General features: G+C 36.7%; 3 protein-coding genes across 3 annotated transcripts; all 3 read right to left on the bottom strand.

The window, feature by feature from the left end:
* LOC109715700 (peroxidase 7) lies at positions 3267 to 4848 on the bottom strand. Its single transcript, XM_020240823.1, has 3 exons — positions 4534 to 4848; positions 4265 to 4444; positions 3267 to 4098 (listed from the first exon to the last, which is right to left on the bottom strand). The coding sequence occupies exons 1-3, from the start codon at positions 4777 to 4779 to the stop codon at positions 3538 to 3540; spliced, it is 987 nt and encodes a 328-aa protein (XP_020096412.1). The 5' UTR covers positions 4780 to 4848; the 3' UTR covers positions 3267 to 3537.
* On the bottom strand, positions 6019 to 9142 carry LOC109714859 (protein trichome birefringence-like 13). Its single transcript, XM_020239578.1, has 7 exons — positions 9111 to 9142; positions 8447 to 8624; positions 7799 to 7939; positions 7300 to 7420; positions 6843 to 6977; positions 6456 to 6715; positions 6019 to 6405 (listed from the first exon to the last, which is right to left on the bottom strand). The coding sequence occupies exons 2-6, from the start codon at positions 8593 to 8595 to the stop codon at positions 6464 to 6466; spliced, it is 798 nt and encodes a 265-aa protein (XP_020095167.1). The 5' UTR covers positions 8596 to 8624; positions 9111 to 9142; the 3' UTR covers positions 6019 to 6405; positions 6456 to 6463.
* On the bottom strand, positions 9111 to 11169 carry LOC109714824 (transcription factor RAX1-like). Its single transcript, XM_020239532.1, has 4 exons — positions 11121 to 11169; positions 10912 to 10996; positions 10174 to 10242; positions 9111 to 9417 (listed from the first exon to the last, which is right to left on the bottom strand). Exons 1-4 carry the CDS (start codon positions 11167 to 11169, stop codon positions 9111 to 9113), a joined length of 510 nt encoding a protein of 169 aa, XP_020095121.1.

Raw genomic sequence — 13193 nt, 5'->3', positions numbered from 1 at the left:
TTAGTACGTTATGTTTTAAAATATATCAAGTTAGTATCTTGTGATTTCATTTTTATCTTTTCGTCAACTTTTTCGTTAAATTATATACAAAAAAGTTTATATGCTCCACCTAAGTTTATCGAATTTTCACTTTAGTACTCTTTAGTTTTAATTTTATCACTGCTGATTTAACGAAAAAAATTAGTGAAATCAATAATAAAAAAAAAAAATAAAATCACAGGATACTAAATTGATACATTTTAAATCACATGGTATTAAAGTGAGGAAGTATAAAAACCACAAGGATGGTATTTAAAGGTTTTTTTAAAAAAAAAAAAAATATTTGGTGATTCATGATTCCGCAATTTTTCATAATTATATATGTTCGGTCTTGCTTCTGCAGTAGTAATAAGTTTTGGTACCAACCGTCCCTAGCGCAAATGGCAAAAGAGCTTGCTGGTTGGTATCCGAGATCTAAGTTCGAATTCTAGTTGATTCACATTTTTAGCTAAATTTATTTTTATATGAAATAAACGAAGTGCAGGTAGCATGCTACCTATCTCTCCAAAAAAAAAAAAATTTAGTAAAATATTTGACAAATAAATAATTTGGATCTTGATTTTAAGTTTTGAATACTAAAACTTGGATTGGGGCTTTTGATTGTACATTTCTACGTACTAATGAAAAAGACGTTTTAGACATATTTGGTGTAACACTTTTTTCAACTGTAATATTTTGATGTAATTGCGAAGAAATTAATATATAGTAAGGTATTGTAATTAAATTAAATATAAGCTAACAAAAATGCTACAGAAACAACTTCCTTCGACTTTGGGAATTTACCAATTGCATATATGACTTTTCTTTTCTTACAAAACCCAAAAAAAAAAAAAAAAAAAAAATCCCCTTTTTTGTGGGAAGCCTCAGACTTAGCATTACTATTTATTTAGTACTTTAATTTATGAGCCAGAGACAGGTTGGATAAAAGCTGACCCTAGAAACTTAATGCCAGGTCAGATGTTTCCAATGGAAATTTAATGTAATTTATGTTGCAACAAAATTATATTTCATCACATTTTTATAACTTTTTCTTCGAGTTCGGATGAAATTAGTGTAAAGTTAATTTTATGAAAAAAAATAGATGAAATGATTCTTCTATGTAGAATTAAAGTATTACTAAATAAAAAGAGTCTCATATAGTTTAGTTGTTCATATGGTAGATACTGGTAAAAATATGTGCCCAATATGATGATTATTAGGGTGAAATTAATGTGTGATTAATTAGTCCCTGCAGTGCACATAAATACATTTGGATGATCAAAAGATTCAAAACATGTGATGTGACACCAAACTCTTTTGACTAGTAATGCCACTCAGATCAATAAGATAAGGAGAGGTGGACCAGTACTGAAACAACAATTGCCTCTTTCATCTGATGTTTATAGCTGTTCTCTCAATGGATTTTAATGGTGTTTTGTTTTGTTCTTCCTTTTCTGTTCTGATGTTGCTCTTGGAAAAAGTCAAGAGCTTGACATTAATGTGTAGCAAGAAATTCAAAGGATAATAATTGTTCCATGCAAGGACATGTGTAGTGTCTAGAAACTCCGAGTGTCATACATTGCTTTGCTTGGGAAATAGTAGAAGGTAAAATGAATACGTAGTTTATTTAATGCACCTTTTCCTGTACCTATATGTTGCCACGTAGTATTTGAACTTTCCACATAAATGTTTTAGTTTCTTAATTGGAAATTTTTTTTTTTACAGAAAAGTAGCGTGCTACGTGCTTCATTCATTCAGTAAGTGAATTAAGCTATATGGGTGAGGCAGCAAGGCCTCAACGAAAGACGAAAAAGAAAAAGAAAACGACTGATAGGTCACGATTAGTAAGTGGACTAAACTAATTCACGACTTGTTCTATCGTAGAAGAAGACCACTGAAGGATGGACGATCTTTCAGACCACCTTCCTATTGGTGGAAGGGAGTACTAAGTCTAAAGGATATTTATAAATGGGGAGCATTTTATAAGCTGGGTAACGGACGAAATATCGACTTTTGAGAGGACCGTCGGAGCGGGGAAACAACGCTACGTTCATCGTTCCCCGAGTTGTTTAATTTATCACCTCATAAAAACCTGAAAATCAGTGACGGTTAAGCAACGATTGGTGCTGGGAAACGATTCTGAGTGGTGACATCACTATTAATTCTAGTGTGTACCCTAGCATTACAGCACTTAAGAGCAGGATTTCCAATGCCCCAATTAGTCAGGGCCAGGACAGTGTATACTGGCGTTGGAGCACCAACGGATGTTTTACAGTGTAGTCAACCTATTCAGCCCTGCGTGACGGAGGCACGAGGGATGCCCGAACGGGCAGAATATGGTTGTTACGCCTATCCCTAAAAGTGAAAGTGTTATGCTGGCTTGTACTTAAGAAGAGGCGGTTTACAGCTGATAATTTGATTAAGAGAGGATGGACCGGCAACACGAAATGCATGCTGTGTGGATTGAAAGAGGAAACGGTCGACCATCTATTCATACAGTGCATAATTACCAGATTTCTTATAGTAACGGCCCAGGAGAATATCTGACTTGGAGATTTAAGTGGAATTCTTTGTATTTCTAACTTTGGCATTTAATATCCCTTAAGTGACATGCACTGTATGAACAAGAGTCCTACGAAATAACTTTTATGCTAAACAATATTTTTTTTAGTGCATAAAGCAGATAATTTATTTTTTTTTCTTACCAAAAAATTTCAAAATTTTGAAATCATTTGCAATTGCATCTCTAGCTTCATCCCACATTCAACATGTGTCAAGTTCACTAAATATAAGTTTACATTTGAAAATTATTTTTTCAACTTTGAAAATTTTAGATGACAGCATTGGCCATCATATTATAGTATTTATCATTAAATTTCTGCGCTTGGCAAAAACACGCAGCTTCTCTATGGATAAGTTATATTTTTTTTATTTTGAATCTAGCAATATATCTCGAACTCAGAAATAAAAAAAATTATCGAATAATACACACCCAAAAGATGAATATAAATTTTACAATTTGTTCATCGAAAGCTAATATTTTTACAAGAGTCTTACATCCAAAAGATGAATATAAATTTTACAGTTTGTTCATCCAAGAGCCAATATTTTTACACTAGTAAGGATGAAAGTAAAATTTCCACCATGCTTAGTGCGCAAGTAGTATTTCTTACAGTAAACTACTGTTCTAATAGTTTAAATTTTCTAAGACTATACAGTTGTTTTACGTTATTTAATAGATAGTTGCATAACAAAGACTCAGCGAATCAAATTAAGAAAATTAAGGAAGATATTTTTACATTGATGCGTGGTTCTATTTGATTATTCCTCTCTGGAACAAAATGCAGAGTCCTCTGAGACAACATCCAAACAGCGATACAATATACTCAAGCTACATGTATATATATATATATATATATAGCAGGCCATTTAAACATTCAAATCACGTAGGAACGTAACAAGAAACGTCGATCTACATATGCATGCGTATGATCATCATGCATATATTACATATATGCATCAATTGAACGCAAAGCACTTGGTCCTAACCTCCCCTTCATCTCCCGTAAGAACCTGCACCTTGCTGAGCTTCTTCATGGACACACCAAACTGCTGATAAAACAAGTTGTGCTGCGCGGCGAGCGCCTTGACGAGCGGCCCCGTGCGCGAGTCGGCATAGAGCATCTGATCCGTCGACAGCAGGCCCATGCGCTGCTGCAGGTTCTTGTAGTAGACGCTGTCGAAGATGGTCGGCGTGACGGCGTCGAGCTCGGTGTACTCCGACGCCTGCCGGCACTTGCGCTGCAGGAAGTTGAGGAACTTGAGGTCGATGCTCGGGTCGGCCAAGCCGTACTCTGTGTAGTTGTAGATCCGGTACTGGATCGATCCGCAGCTGCATCTCCCGATTGTGTGGGCACCTGAGAGTACCACCAAATCAAGAAGTGTTAGTCCCTTGGACTGGAAGAACTGGATGAGGCCGGTGACGCTCTCGCGGCCCATCGGCACGCCCTCCGCTTCCTCCGCCAGCGACTTCCGCCCATCCTTCCGCCCGTACTTCAGGCTCCAGTACGGGCCTCCAATCTGTCCACATTCAGCTGCCATCGATCAGTCGAAATGATATCGAACTCAGAATCTCATGCGCTCTCTCTCTCTCTGATACCATGTTAAATTATAGAAAACAATCTCATTTCTCTAAAAACTTAAGTTATCAGAGAACGATATTTCTAATATTTATATTTGACGTTACCTCGTGGGTGGCATCACGAGCGACGGCAGTCAGTATGTCGGCACAAGACACTGTCTTCGGGCACTTGTCCTCCAGCTCGGCTTTGATGTCGTCGATCACATCGAACCCGCGCAGCGTCTTGCTGGCCTTCGCGTACCTCTCGCTCCCCGTCGTGTTCACCAGAACTGAACCATCGCATCCCTGCAACCAATTCCAACTCCTATGATCCAAGGAGGAATGGAAGAGAATATATTTAACACTAATTTACTAATTGTATGGCTGTCGCGTACCCGAATGGCGCAGTCGTGGAAGTGCAAGCGCAGCAGGCTGGCGCCGAGGGTGTAGTCTTTCGAGATCCAGTGCTTGACCTTCTTGCTGATGATCTCCTCCGCCTTCGGGCACGTCTTGCGGTAGTAGTCGGTGTCCAAGCCGTCGATCTGCGTCAAGTAGTCCGGCTTTTTCTTGTCGGGGCCGGCGAGAACGGAGGTGAAGTAGAGGAGGAATATGGCAATGGAGAGAGAGGAGGAGAGACCCATGTCAACGCAGAAGAAGATGAGAGCTTAGTTAACAAGGGTTTGGGTTGTTGTTGGTGTGTATATACATACAATGAGTGGTGCATGTGCATTTCTTATAGAGAGTTTGGGTGTGAGAGTACATGGAATGCACGATTGGAGGAATTAATTGGGGTTATTGTTTTTTTATCTTATTGCATGAAAGATTTAGTGAGGAACTTGTTAGCACGTACTACATATTTTGCAATTGTCAAAGTTTGTGGTTTCCCTTTTTAATTTTTGGTTTTGAAATTTGTGTTTTCAACAATACATGTTTATTATATACGCTTAAAATTCCATTTGTCGATGTAGCCGGCCACTTGAATTGAGAATGTTATTTATTAATTATATAAATACGTGTGAAGAGGATTCTAAAGAAGGCAAAATAATTTAAGGATTTAAGAATAGCAAAGTTAAGGGCAGGTTTGGGAGTAGAATGGATTTAAGAATAACAGAGTAAGTTAAGGGCATGTTTGGGAGTAGAATCGGTTTATATATGTTAAACAACCGTTATGTTAAGCTTCTAGATCATAACGATTATACTATCGACAGCATCCAGCACCTGTTATTATCAAGTTTTCTACCATTAGATCTACCTTTTGATCATTTTCATCCGTGCATTAAGCGCTTGGTAATAATATTAATCCGATAGATAAAAATAATCAAAGGAGTTGATCCAAGGGCCCAAAAATCAGAAGCACCAACCCTTTATGCTTCCGATAGCATAGTAACTCTACTCTCTCTCTCTCTCTCTCTCTCTATATATATATATATATGGAAGATTTTTAGAAAGAACATTGGATGTAAATGTCAAAAAGAAAAAACAGATAACTGTTTGGGCGTTCTTTTCATATTTCATTCCTCTTACATAGTATTTGATCGATTAGCAGAAAAAAAAAAAAGAAGAAAACTGCTTGGTTGATCTAATTAGCCAATTAAATAAAATTATTATTGGCCAATAAGGAAAAGTGGACATCAAGAGCTACAGCACCAAATTTATTTTGTAATTTATTTACTTTGAGACAACTTAATTTTAGTGGAATGGTCTCCACTCTCTTCCAGGGAAAAGAATTGCCATAGCGACCAACCATCCATTCAATTACTGTTTCAATCTCCACCGTCCAGTAAGTTGCAGTTTTTTCGTACTCAAAAAATTTTCTTTCTCAAAATTTATCAGTAACTGATGCCAAGAAAAAATGGGTGTTGATTTCTTTTCCACAACAGTACAGCTCGAAAGATTATTTTCAATTCATAAAAGCAACAAAATATTGCACATGGAGTCTAGTAAGTACATGATTTATGATTTGTGAATGTCGCTCATCAAACAAGCAGGGCATGCACCGAGCTGCTCATAGGGAGTGACAATTACATTGTTCTTCATTTTCTCCAAATGAAACAAATTTAGCAGAGATATTCATTCCTCTTGCTGAGTTATCTCGACAGCAAACAGCGATATCCCGCCAGCAAAGTTCGCGGCGTGCATCAATAGCAGTAGCTGAATAAAGCAACACGGTTGAATACGGCCGCAACTTGTTCAGCATATCGCCATGAAGAAGGTGAGAACCACGAGAGCGCTGTCAGAAAGAACCAAAGAATCGGAGAATAACTAAGCTTGATGTCACGGGTCAATCGTTAGGGCTCGAGCGTCACATGTCCGTGACATTAAGCTTCAAAGACTATCAAGAAGTGCTGCGAATAAATCATTCCATGTGTCAGTCAATCCCGGCAAGCACCAATGCATGCAATCCACATGCTTCTTCCCGCCCGTTGTCGAAGGATGGGCATCTGCTCTGAATTCGCTCATGCGAGTGATGTTCAATACATGGAAACTCGTTCCTTCGAGGGCCTTAAACAGGTGCTGGTTCACTAGGCGTGCCTCCACGTTTGTCCCGTTGTTCTCCAAAGAGAAGAGCTCCTCTGCCTAATTTGACAATATCAGTTACAAGAAATGTAACCTTTCACTAGAGAATTTCAACCCCAAAAATATTGATATTTGAGACGAAATATAACATGGATAGAGGAGCATCGGCTTTTGTCAAAAGTAATACCTTATCCGGCGATAGAGGTTCAACACGTGGACAAGAACCACCTTTGTTCCAATCACCATTTTCAAAATGCCTAGGAGATTGCGTGCGAAAGAACTTGATCGTATTAGTACTTGCTGCTTTCTCCACATATGATATCTGTTCAAACATTAGAAAATATGCATATATATAAATGGAGGATTGATATATTTTACCCCTTACTGACACTGAATTTATATCATCCCAAGAAGTAAAATACTTCGAGAAGCAGGGATGTTTTCTTCTGCAGATGCAACATCTCTAACAACATGTCCATTCATCTAGCATATCATGTACCGATTATTTAAAACTACAGCATCAAAATGATCGATTAAACTAAAACAGTCTAAAAGTGTCCAGGCTTTTACAGAACTATGAATTCATTAGCGTACATTAATTGAGTATTTCCACTACAGAAATTACAAGCAACTAGCATCCATACCATGAACTTTAGAGCCTTATCCATGCCAAGTGGTGGAGGTATAGGAGGTATCACTGGCACTCCATTCTCAAAAAAGAGCATCGGTGATTGAACTGGATCAAATTTCGAAGGTGCCCACCACCTATGGATTTATCCAACAAGAGAATATAAATTCATTGGACCAAAAAAATGAATTATGTGACAACCATATAGAGAAATCAAAGAAAAGAGAAACAGATGATTCTAAAAGTACAAATGTGATTAAAAATTGATTAATAATGTTACAGGAGAATAAAAAAGAACTTAATGCCAGTATTAAGAAAATTTTGAACTATCCGAGGTGACTTTTGGCAGCACCTAAATAAGTTCCACTACAATAAATATCAAGTTATTTGATATGCTTTACTGCTAATGCTTCTAAATTATATTGGTAGGCATGTGCTGGTTTCCCGGGAAAATCTTTGACATAATGGATAGGAAAAACAATAAAAATATAGAGTTTATCAAGATGGGCAATCACCAGTGTCCTGTATTGAATATAAGAATATGGTGGAAGCGAACTGCCTCAGCCCATGTATGTTCGGGAACATCGACGTCCACTCTATAACCTTGCTTATATCCAAGAGATTCTAATGAACCTCCATTAGGACTGGCCGACCACCTACAACAAAAATCCGACACACGCAAATTAGATTGTGTAATGATAGTGAAATTAGGGAGAGAAATCTCAAATCTTAAAATTCAGCAAAGGACATAAAAATGGTTAAAAATGAGATGTCATTCTCTACAAAATCCATGGCAAAAATTCGCTACTTGGAAAATGTAATAGCAGAATGAGACTAGCGCACATGAATTGAATCATCACTAGATGCAAGCTTACTAAGAGAAACTCTCCTATAGAAAACTACCAAGTTATATTAACAACACATTAGAAAATGGAATTTAAGAAAATGATATTAAATTTGTTGCAGAATTAAAGAATTCAACCCCAAATAAACAAGCGAAAAGAAATTAAGAACAAACAAGTCAATTTATTATCAGATTAAACAATGAACATGGGCTTCAAATAGAACAACCAAGAACTGGTACCCTATCATGACTCAGGCAGGAAAAGGCAAGAGACAATTTACTAATGAGCATACGAGCGCTGTCGAACGGCGCAGCTTACCTACCATATCGTACCAAGAGATTGGTGCGATGATACGCCACAGTAAGGTTGTACCGAAGGAAGGTGAACCCTCGGTCAGCTCCCGCCGGACGCCACTTCTTCACTTCACCGCTTGCTCCTGTCAGCATGCAAACCAGCGAGACAAACATATTCCTGTTCAGCGAATCACCCACAAATCCTGCAACAGATCTATCAAGTTCAGCCAATTTGCGCATGACCCCACGTAGATTATTCGTAAGATACGATTATTATGGTCAAAGATGAAGCACAAGAAATCAACAAGAGTTTCCCTGAACATTATTGTTCTTATTTTTTGAGTTATTTCAGTCAATTGAATTGAAAATTTCGTCCAGCGGAAAAGTAGAAATTTGATATAAATTCCTGATTAATTTAGCAAAAGTGAAAAATTCAATGAATGACGACGATTAAAATAACAGCAATAATAATAAAAATAAATTTCTATGCCAAACACACGAGCATAATATATATAGAACATAAAATTAAAGGATTGGAGCATGACCTATGTTGGTGTTTCGGTGGCGGCGGAGAAAGGAGAGGGGATGGAGGCGGGGGAGTAGATGGGATCCGGTGATCGGAGGGTGGAGNTGCCAAACACACGAGCATAATATATATAGAACATAAAATTAAAGGATTGGAGCATGACCTATGTTGGTGTTTCGGTGGCGGCGGAGAAAGGAGAGGGGTCGCATGGGGCGGAGTAGATGGGATCCGGTGATCGGAGGGTGGAGTGGCGGCGGAGGAGGGAGAGGAAGAGGAAGGAGAGGGAGAGGAGTGTGAGGAAGCGGAAGGGCGTGGTGGAGGTGAAGATTCGAGCGTTAGGGTTAGGGTTAGGGTTAGGGTTAGTGGTGGTGACTCTCACCATCATTGGAGAAGGGGGAGTGATGAGAGGGACGAGGAAACACAGTGCTTCATCTGGGCCTGTTTGGGCCTTTAAGTTTTTCTCTTTTTCACTTTTTATTATTATTATTTTTAAAAAAAAATAGCACGCTTCATTTGCTCGGAAAATAAACTTAGTACAAACAACATAACAAGACTAGGTCTCGGTAGAAAAACAGAGACAAACAACAGAACAAAGAATCAGCCAACATTATTATTATTTTTATGAGAGAAATATATATAGTGGATCAGCCAATTTTGCTATCCAAAAGATCAATTTATTAGAAAATAATTCAGAATTAGTTTTTCTCTTACTCACGTGGGTTTAAAATTAGAGATGCCAATGAATACAAATCTTCAAAATTTTGTCCGAACTTGAGTCAGAACGGAATGGATTTAGCCGATGATAACCGAGTATGACTACAGTTATTGATATAAAAATAGAAAACTAGTATATTCAAATTTAGTTATATTTTTGTTTGTACTTAAGCTAACCAAATCTGAATCCGAACTCGAACTTGAACTCGAAAGCAAACCAAATCCTTGTAAAAATAGAGCAAAATTGCAGGAATAAGGCATGACCACCACAAAGGCCTTGATAAATAACTTTTATGTACTATTGCCAGGAGCACAACACCAAGCCAACATACAAAGTCTCATACAAAAGAGTCATCCCAGAAACCCTAATTCTCCCTAACATTTCCCAGTTAAAAGGAACCCAGGATCCCCAAACATCCAGTAGAAATTGCAAATTAGAGAAGCCACATTAGTTAACAATATCCCTAAAGATCCCTTTTTTTAGTTCCATCTCTCATTCACTGGAGGAGTACCTTGCAGTCCAATACTTCTCAATCTCTTCAGCTGTTCTTCCTGGGATTCTTCCAGCAATTAGAGCCCACCTGTTCCAAAAATGCCAATTTTTTACAAAAATAATTGAAGCAACAAAGTGCCATTCAATTTGACTTGCTTTGATGAATTGGGGAATGCTTTAGGTCCCCAGGAAAGATCAGTTTCCTATGAACTGTTGATGCTTTGCAGACACAAACTTACTTAAGTCTTTAATATCGTATATCAAAAATTTAAGTGTCAATCGATACAGTTCGTATCTACTGTCTTGTATAGTACTAATATAATATCGGTACGATCATGTCGATGACGTAGCTCAAAACTATCTTTCCTTTACATTAGGAAGTAATTTTCTCAATAAAATTTTAAAAATTTGATAAAGATATATAATAGTAATTAAAATATTTTGTTGCTAAAAAAAAAGATAAATATATCATGCCATTATGTGTCAGTGAATATGTATTTTTTGTAACTAGTATGTATCGTGTATGGTCCCGTACGCACCATATTGTATTCTGTCGGTAAGTTTTCAATCCGATCCCGTGCCGCGTCACTTAAATTTTTATCGTGTATATATCGACACAGCAATAATCTATAAGAATAGCATCCAAAGGGGAGCTACAATATTACTCTTATTAGTTGCAAGAATGTCCCAAAGATAGAAAATCCCCACTATTAGTAATGGTTAAAAATATAAAGGAAATGTGAGGCTCCTAACAAACCTTTCCCCAACCAAATTATACATTCTAGCAATGAGTGTCTCCTCATCCTCTGAGAACTCCACCTTTGATTCTTGGCTACTATCATCTGCAATGGAAATCCTGAATGTCAAAATAGTGGAAACAAAACCCAATATGGGAAAATGGAGAAAATTGATAGTATTTGTGTGCCAAAAAAGCACATGAAAAGTGCATATATTGCAAATGGTCACCTCTTGAATCAGTAGAAACATTCTCAGATGAGCTATCTAAGTTAGCCATATCTCAATAAATGCAAAAGATAGGGTAACACTATACAATAGCCAATAAGCTTGGAAAGGTTTTATAGATCAGGGAATTTGAGTGTGTGTGTGTGTGTGTGGAGATGATATGTTTGGGCTCTTCTTTAAGTAGAAGTACCCACAAAGTCCAAAAATGGGAAAGCCAAGAAGAGAGAAGAATGGATGGTGAGAAAGGTGGGGGGGAAGAGGAAGACTTTCAGCTATGACAAGAAGAGAGTCTGCAGGTTTGAATGGTAGTTGGAACACATGGGTTGGTTGGTTAATTAAATCCATTCATTCATGATAAGATGCCCAAATAAAAGTACTTTTCCAAAGTAAGGTAAAGGAGCAAAGGGTTTAGGTCCAGGAATTTCAATCTTATAATAATGATGGGTTGAGGAATAAAATTACAAACCAAAAAAAAAAAAAAGTGGGGTTGGGATAGTGCAGTGTACTGTGTTATTGTTTTCTATGACAAGGTCAATGTTTATAGCTCAGGTGTGACTAGTTTTAGTATAGATACCTGAACTTCTAAAATTTTGTCAGGTAATTTTGTAGTGTTCAGAACAGGTATCTAAAGTTTCAAACTTTTGATTTTTTACCATCTAGTTAAACAGTATTTATTAATTTTTAAATATTATAGTCTAAACAATAGGTACACAATATTCTATTACTTGATTAGTAGGAAATAAGATGATAGAGTGAAAGCTCTTAAAATCTAGATACTTAATGATTCAAAAGGTTAGGTAGTGAAAAGGAAACTTCCAAAATTAAGATATCTATTTCAGATGTTTTCGGCATCTTTATGTGTGTTTGGCATCCCATCCCAGCCTAATGGCAGAGAATTTGTAACTTTGCTTACTGATATTTTCTGAATATCGTTGTTGAGAGTCTAAATTTTTATGACACTTTCGAAATTTAATTCACAAATTTTACTTATGAAACATTTAGTAATACATTTACCGTTAGTCCTTTTGCATGCGTAAGCTATTCAATATTGCTCAATCACTACCGGCTGTCTCCAGCGCAAATACTAATAGTAAAAGACTCGATAGTTAGTATCCGAAGTCTAAAATTATTTACTGTATAGTTGTTTTATATTTTCAACTAAATTTATTTTAGAAAAAATGAACGAAGATGGTATGTAGCATGGTACCTTCTTATCTCAAAATAAAAGAATAAAAAAATGCTCAATAACTTTGTGAGCAGATAAGACCTGAAGATGATTCAATGTCATTGTGATAATGTACACTTTATTTTTTTGGGATAAGTATGATTATTATATGTGAAAAAGAAAGTGATCTCTATATGTTATTGATAAATATGCTGATTAATTTATTGATGATTTCGTTTTTGTGCAAATTGATTAAGTTAAATTTGGCAAAATTAAAAAGTTTGGAGGTCATTGAAGTTTGGATAATTCAAAAAACATTCATCAAAAATATTGCAAATGAGATGTTTTATTATTTTTAAGGAAACAAAAGTTGAAAACGTAATGAAAAATTCATTTGGCAATGAATAATATACAAAAATATGATTTATCTTTTATTTTCTTTTTGAGTGTGGTATTTAATTTGTTAGGCAACATCACGACCGTCCAATCAAGCGAATGGTTGGCTGATTTACGGCCCAGATTTAGTCCAAATTAATTTGGGCCGAAATTTTACGGCCCATATTGGGCCGAATGAATAATTACAAAATATGGTTTAGTTTTTTTTTTTTTTTTGAGTGCGGTGTATTTAATTTGTTAGTCAACATCACGACCGTCCAATCAAGGGAATGGGTGTCTATGATTTACGGCCCAGATTTAGTCCAAACTGATTTGGGCCGAGATTTTACAGCCCATACTGGGCAATGAGGTTCTTATTTTATCTCGGCCTAATTAAGGCTTGAGGGCCTTGTTTAGTTCAGGGCCTAATTTTTAATGGCGATAATAATAGAAAGAAGGGAAACCTTCAAATACCCCCATGTGGTTTCGCACTTTCTCACTTTAACACCTTGTGGTTTAAAGTGTATCGAGTTAGT

Source organism: Ananas comosus, linkage group 9 (assembly GCF_001540865.1).
Source record: "Ananas comosus cultivar F153 linkage group 9, ASM154086v1, whole genome shotgun sequence".
NCBI classification, from domain to species: domain Eukaryota; kingdom Viridiplantae; phylum Streptophyta; class Magnoliopsida; order Poales; family Bromeliaceae; genus Ananas; species Ananas comosus.
This window is presented reverse-complemented; position numbering and strand designations above follow the sequence as displayed.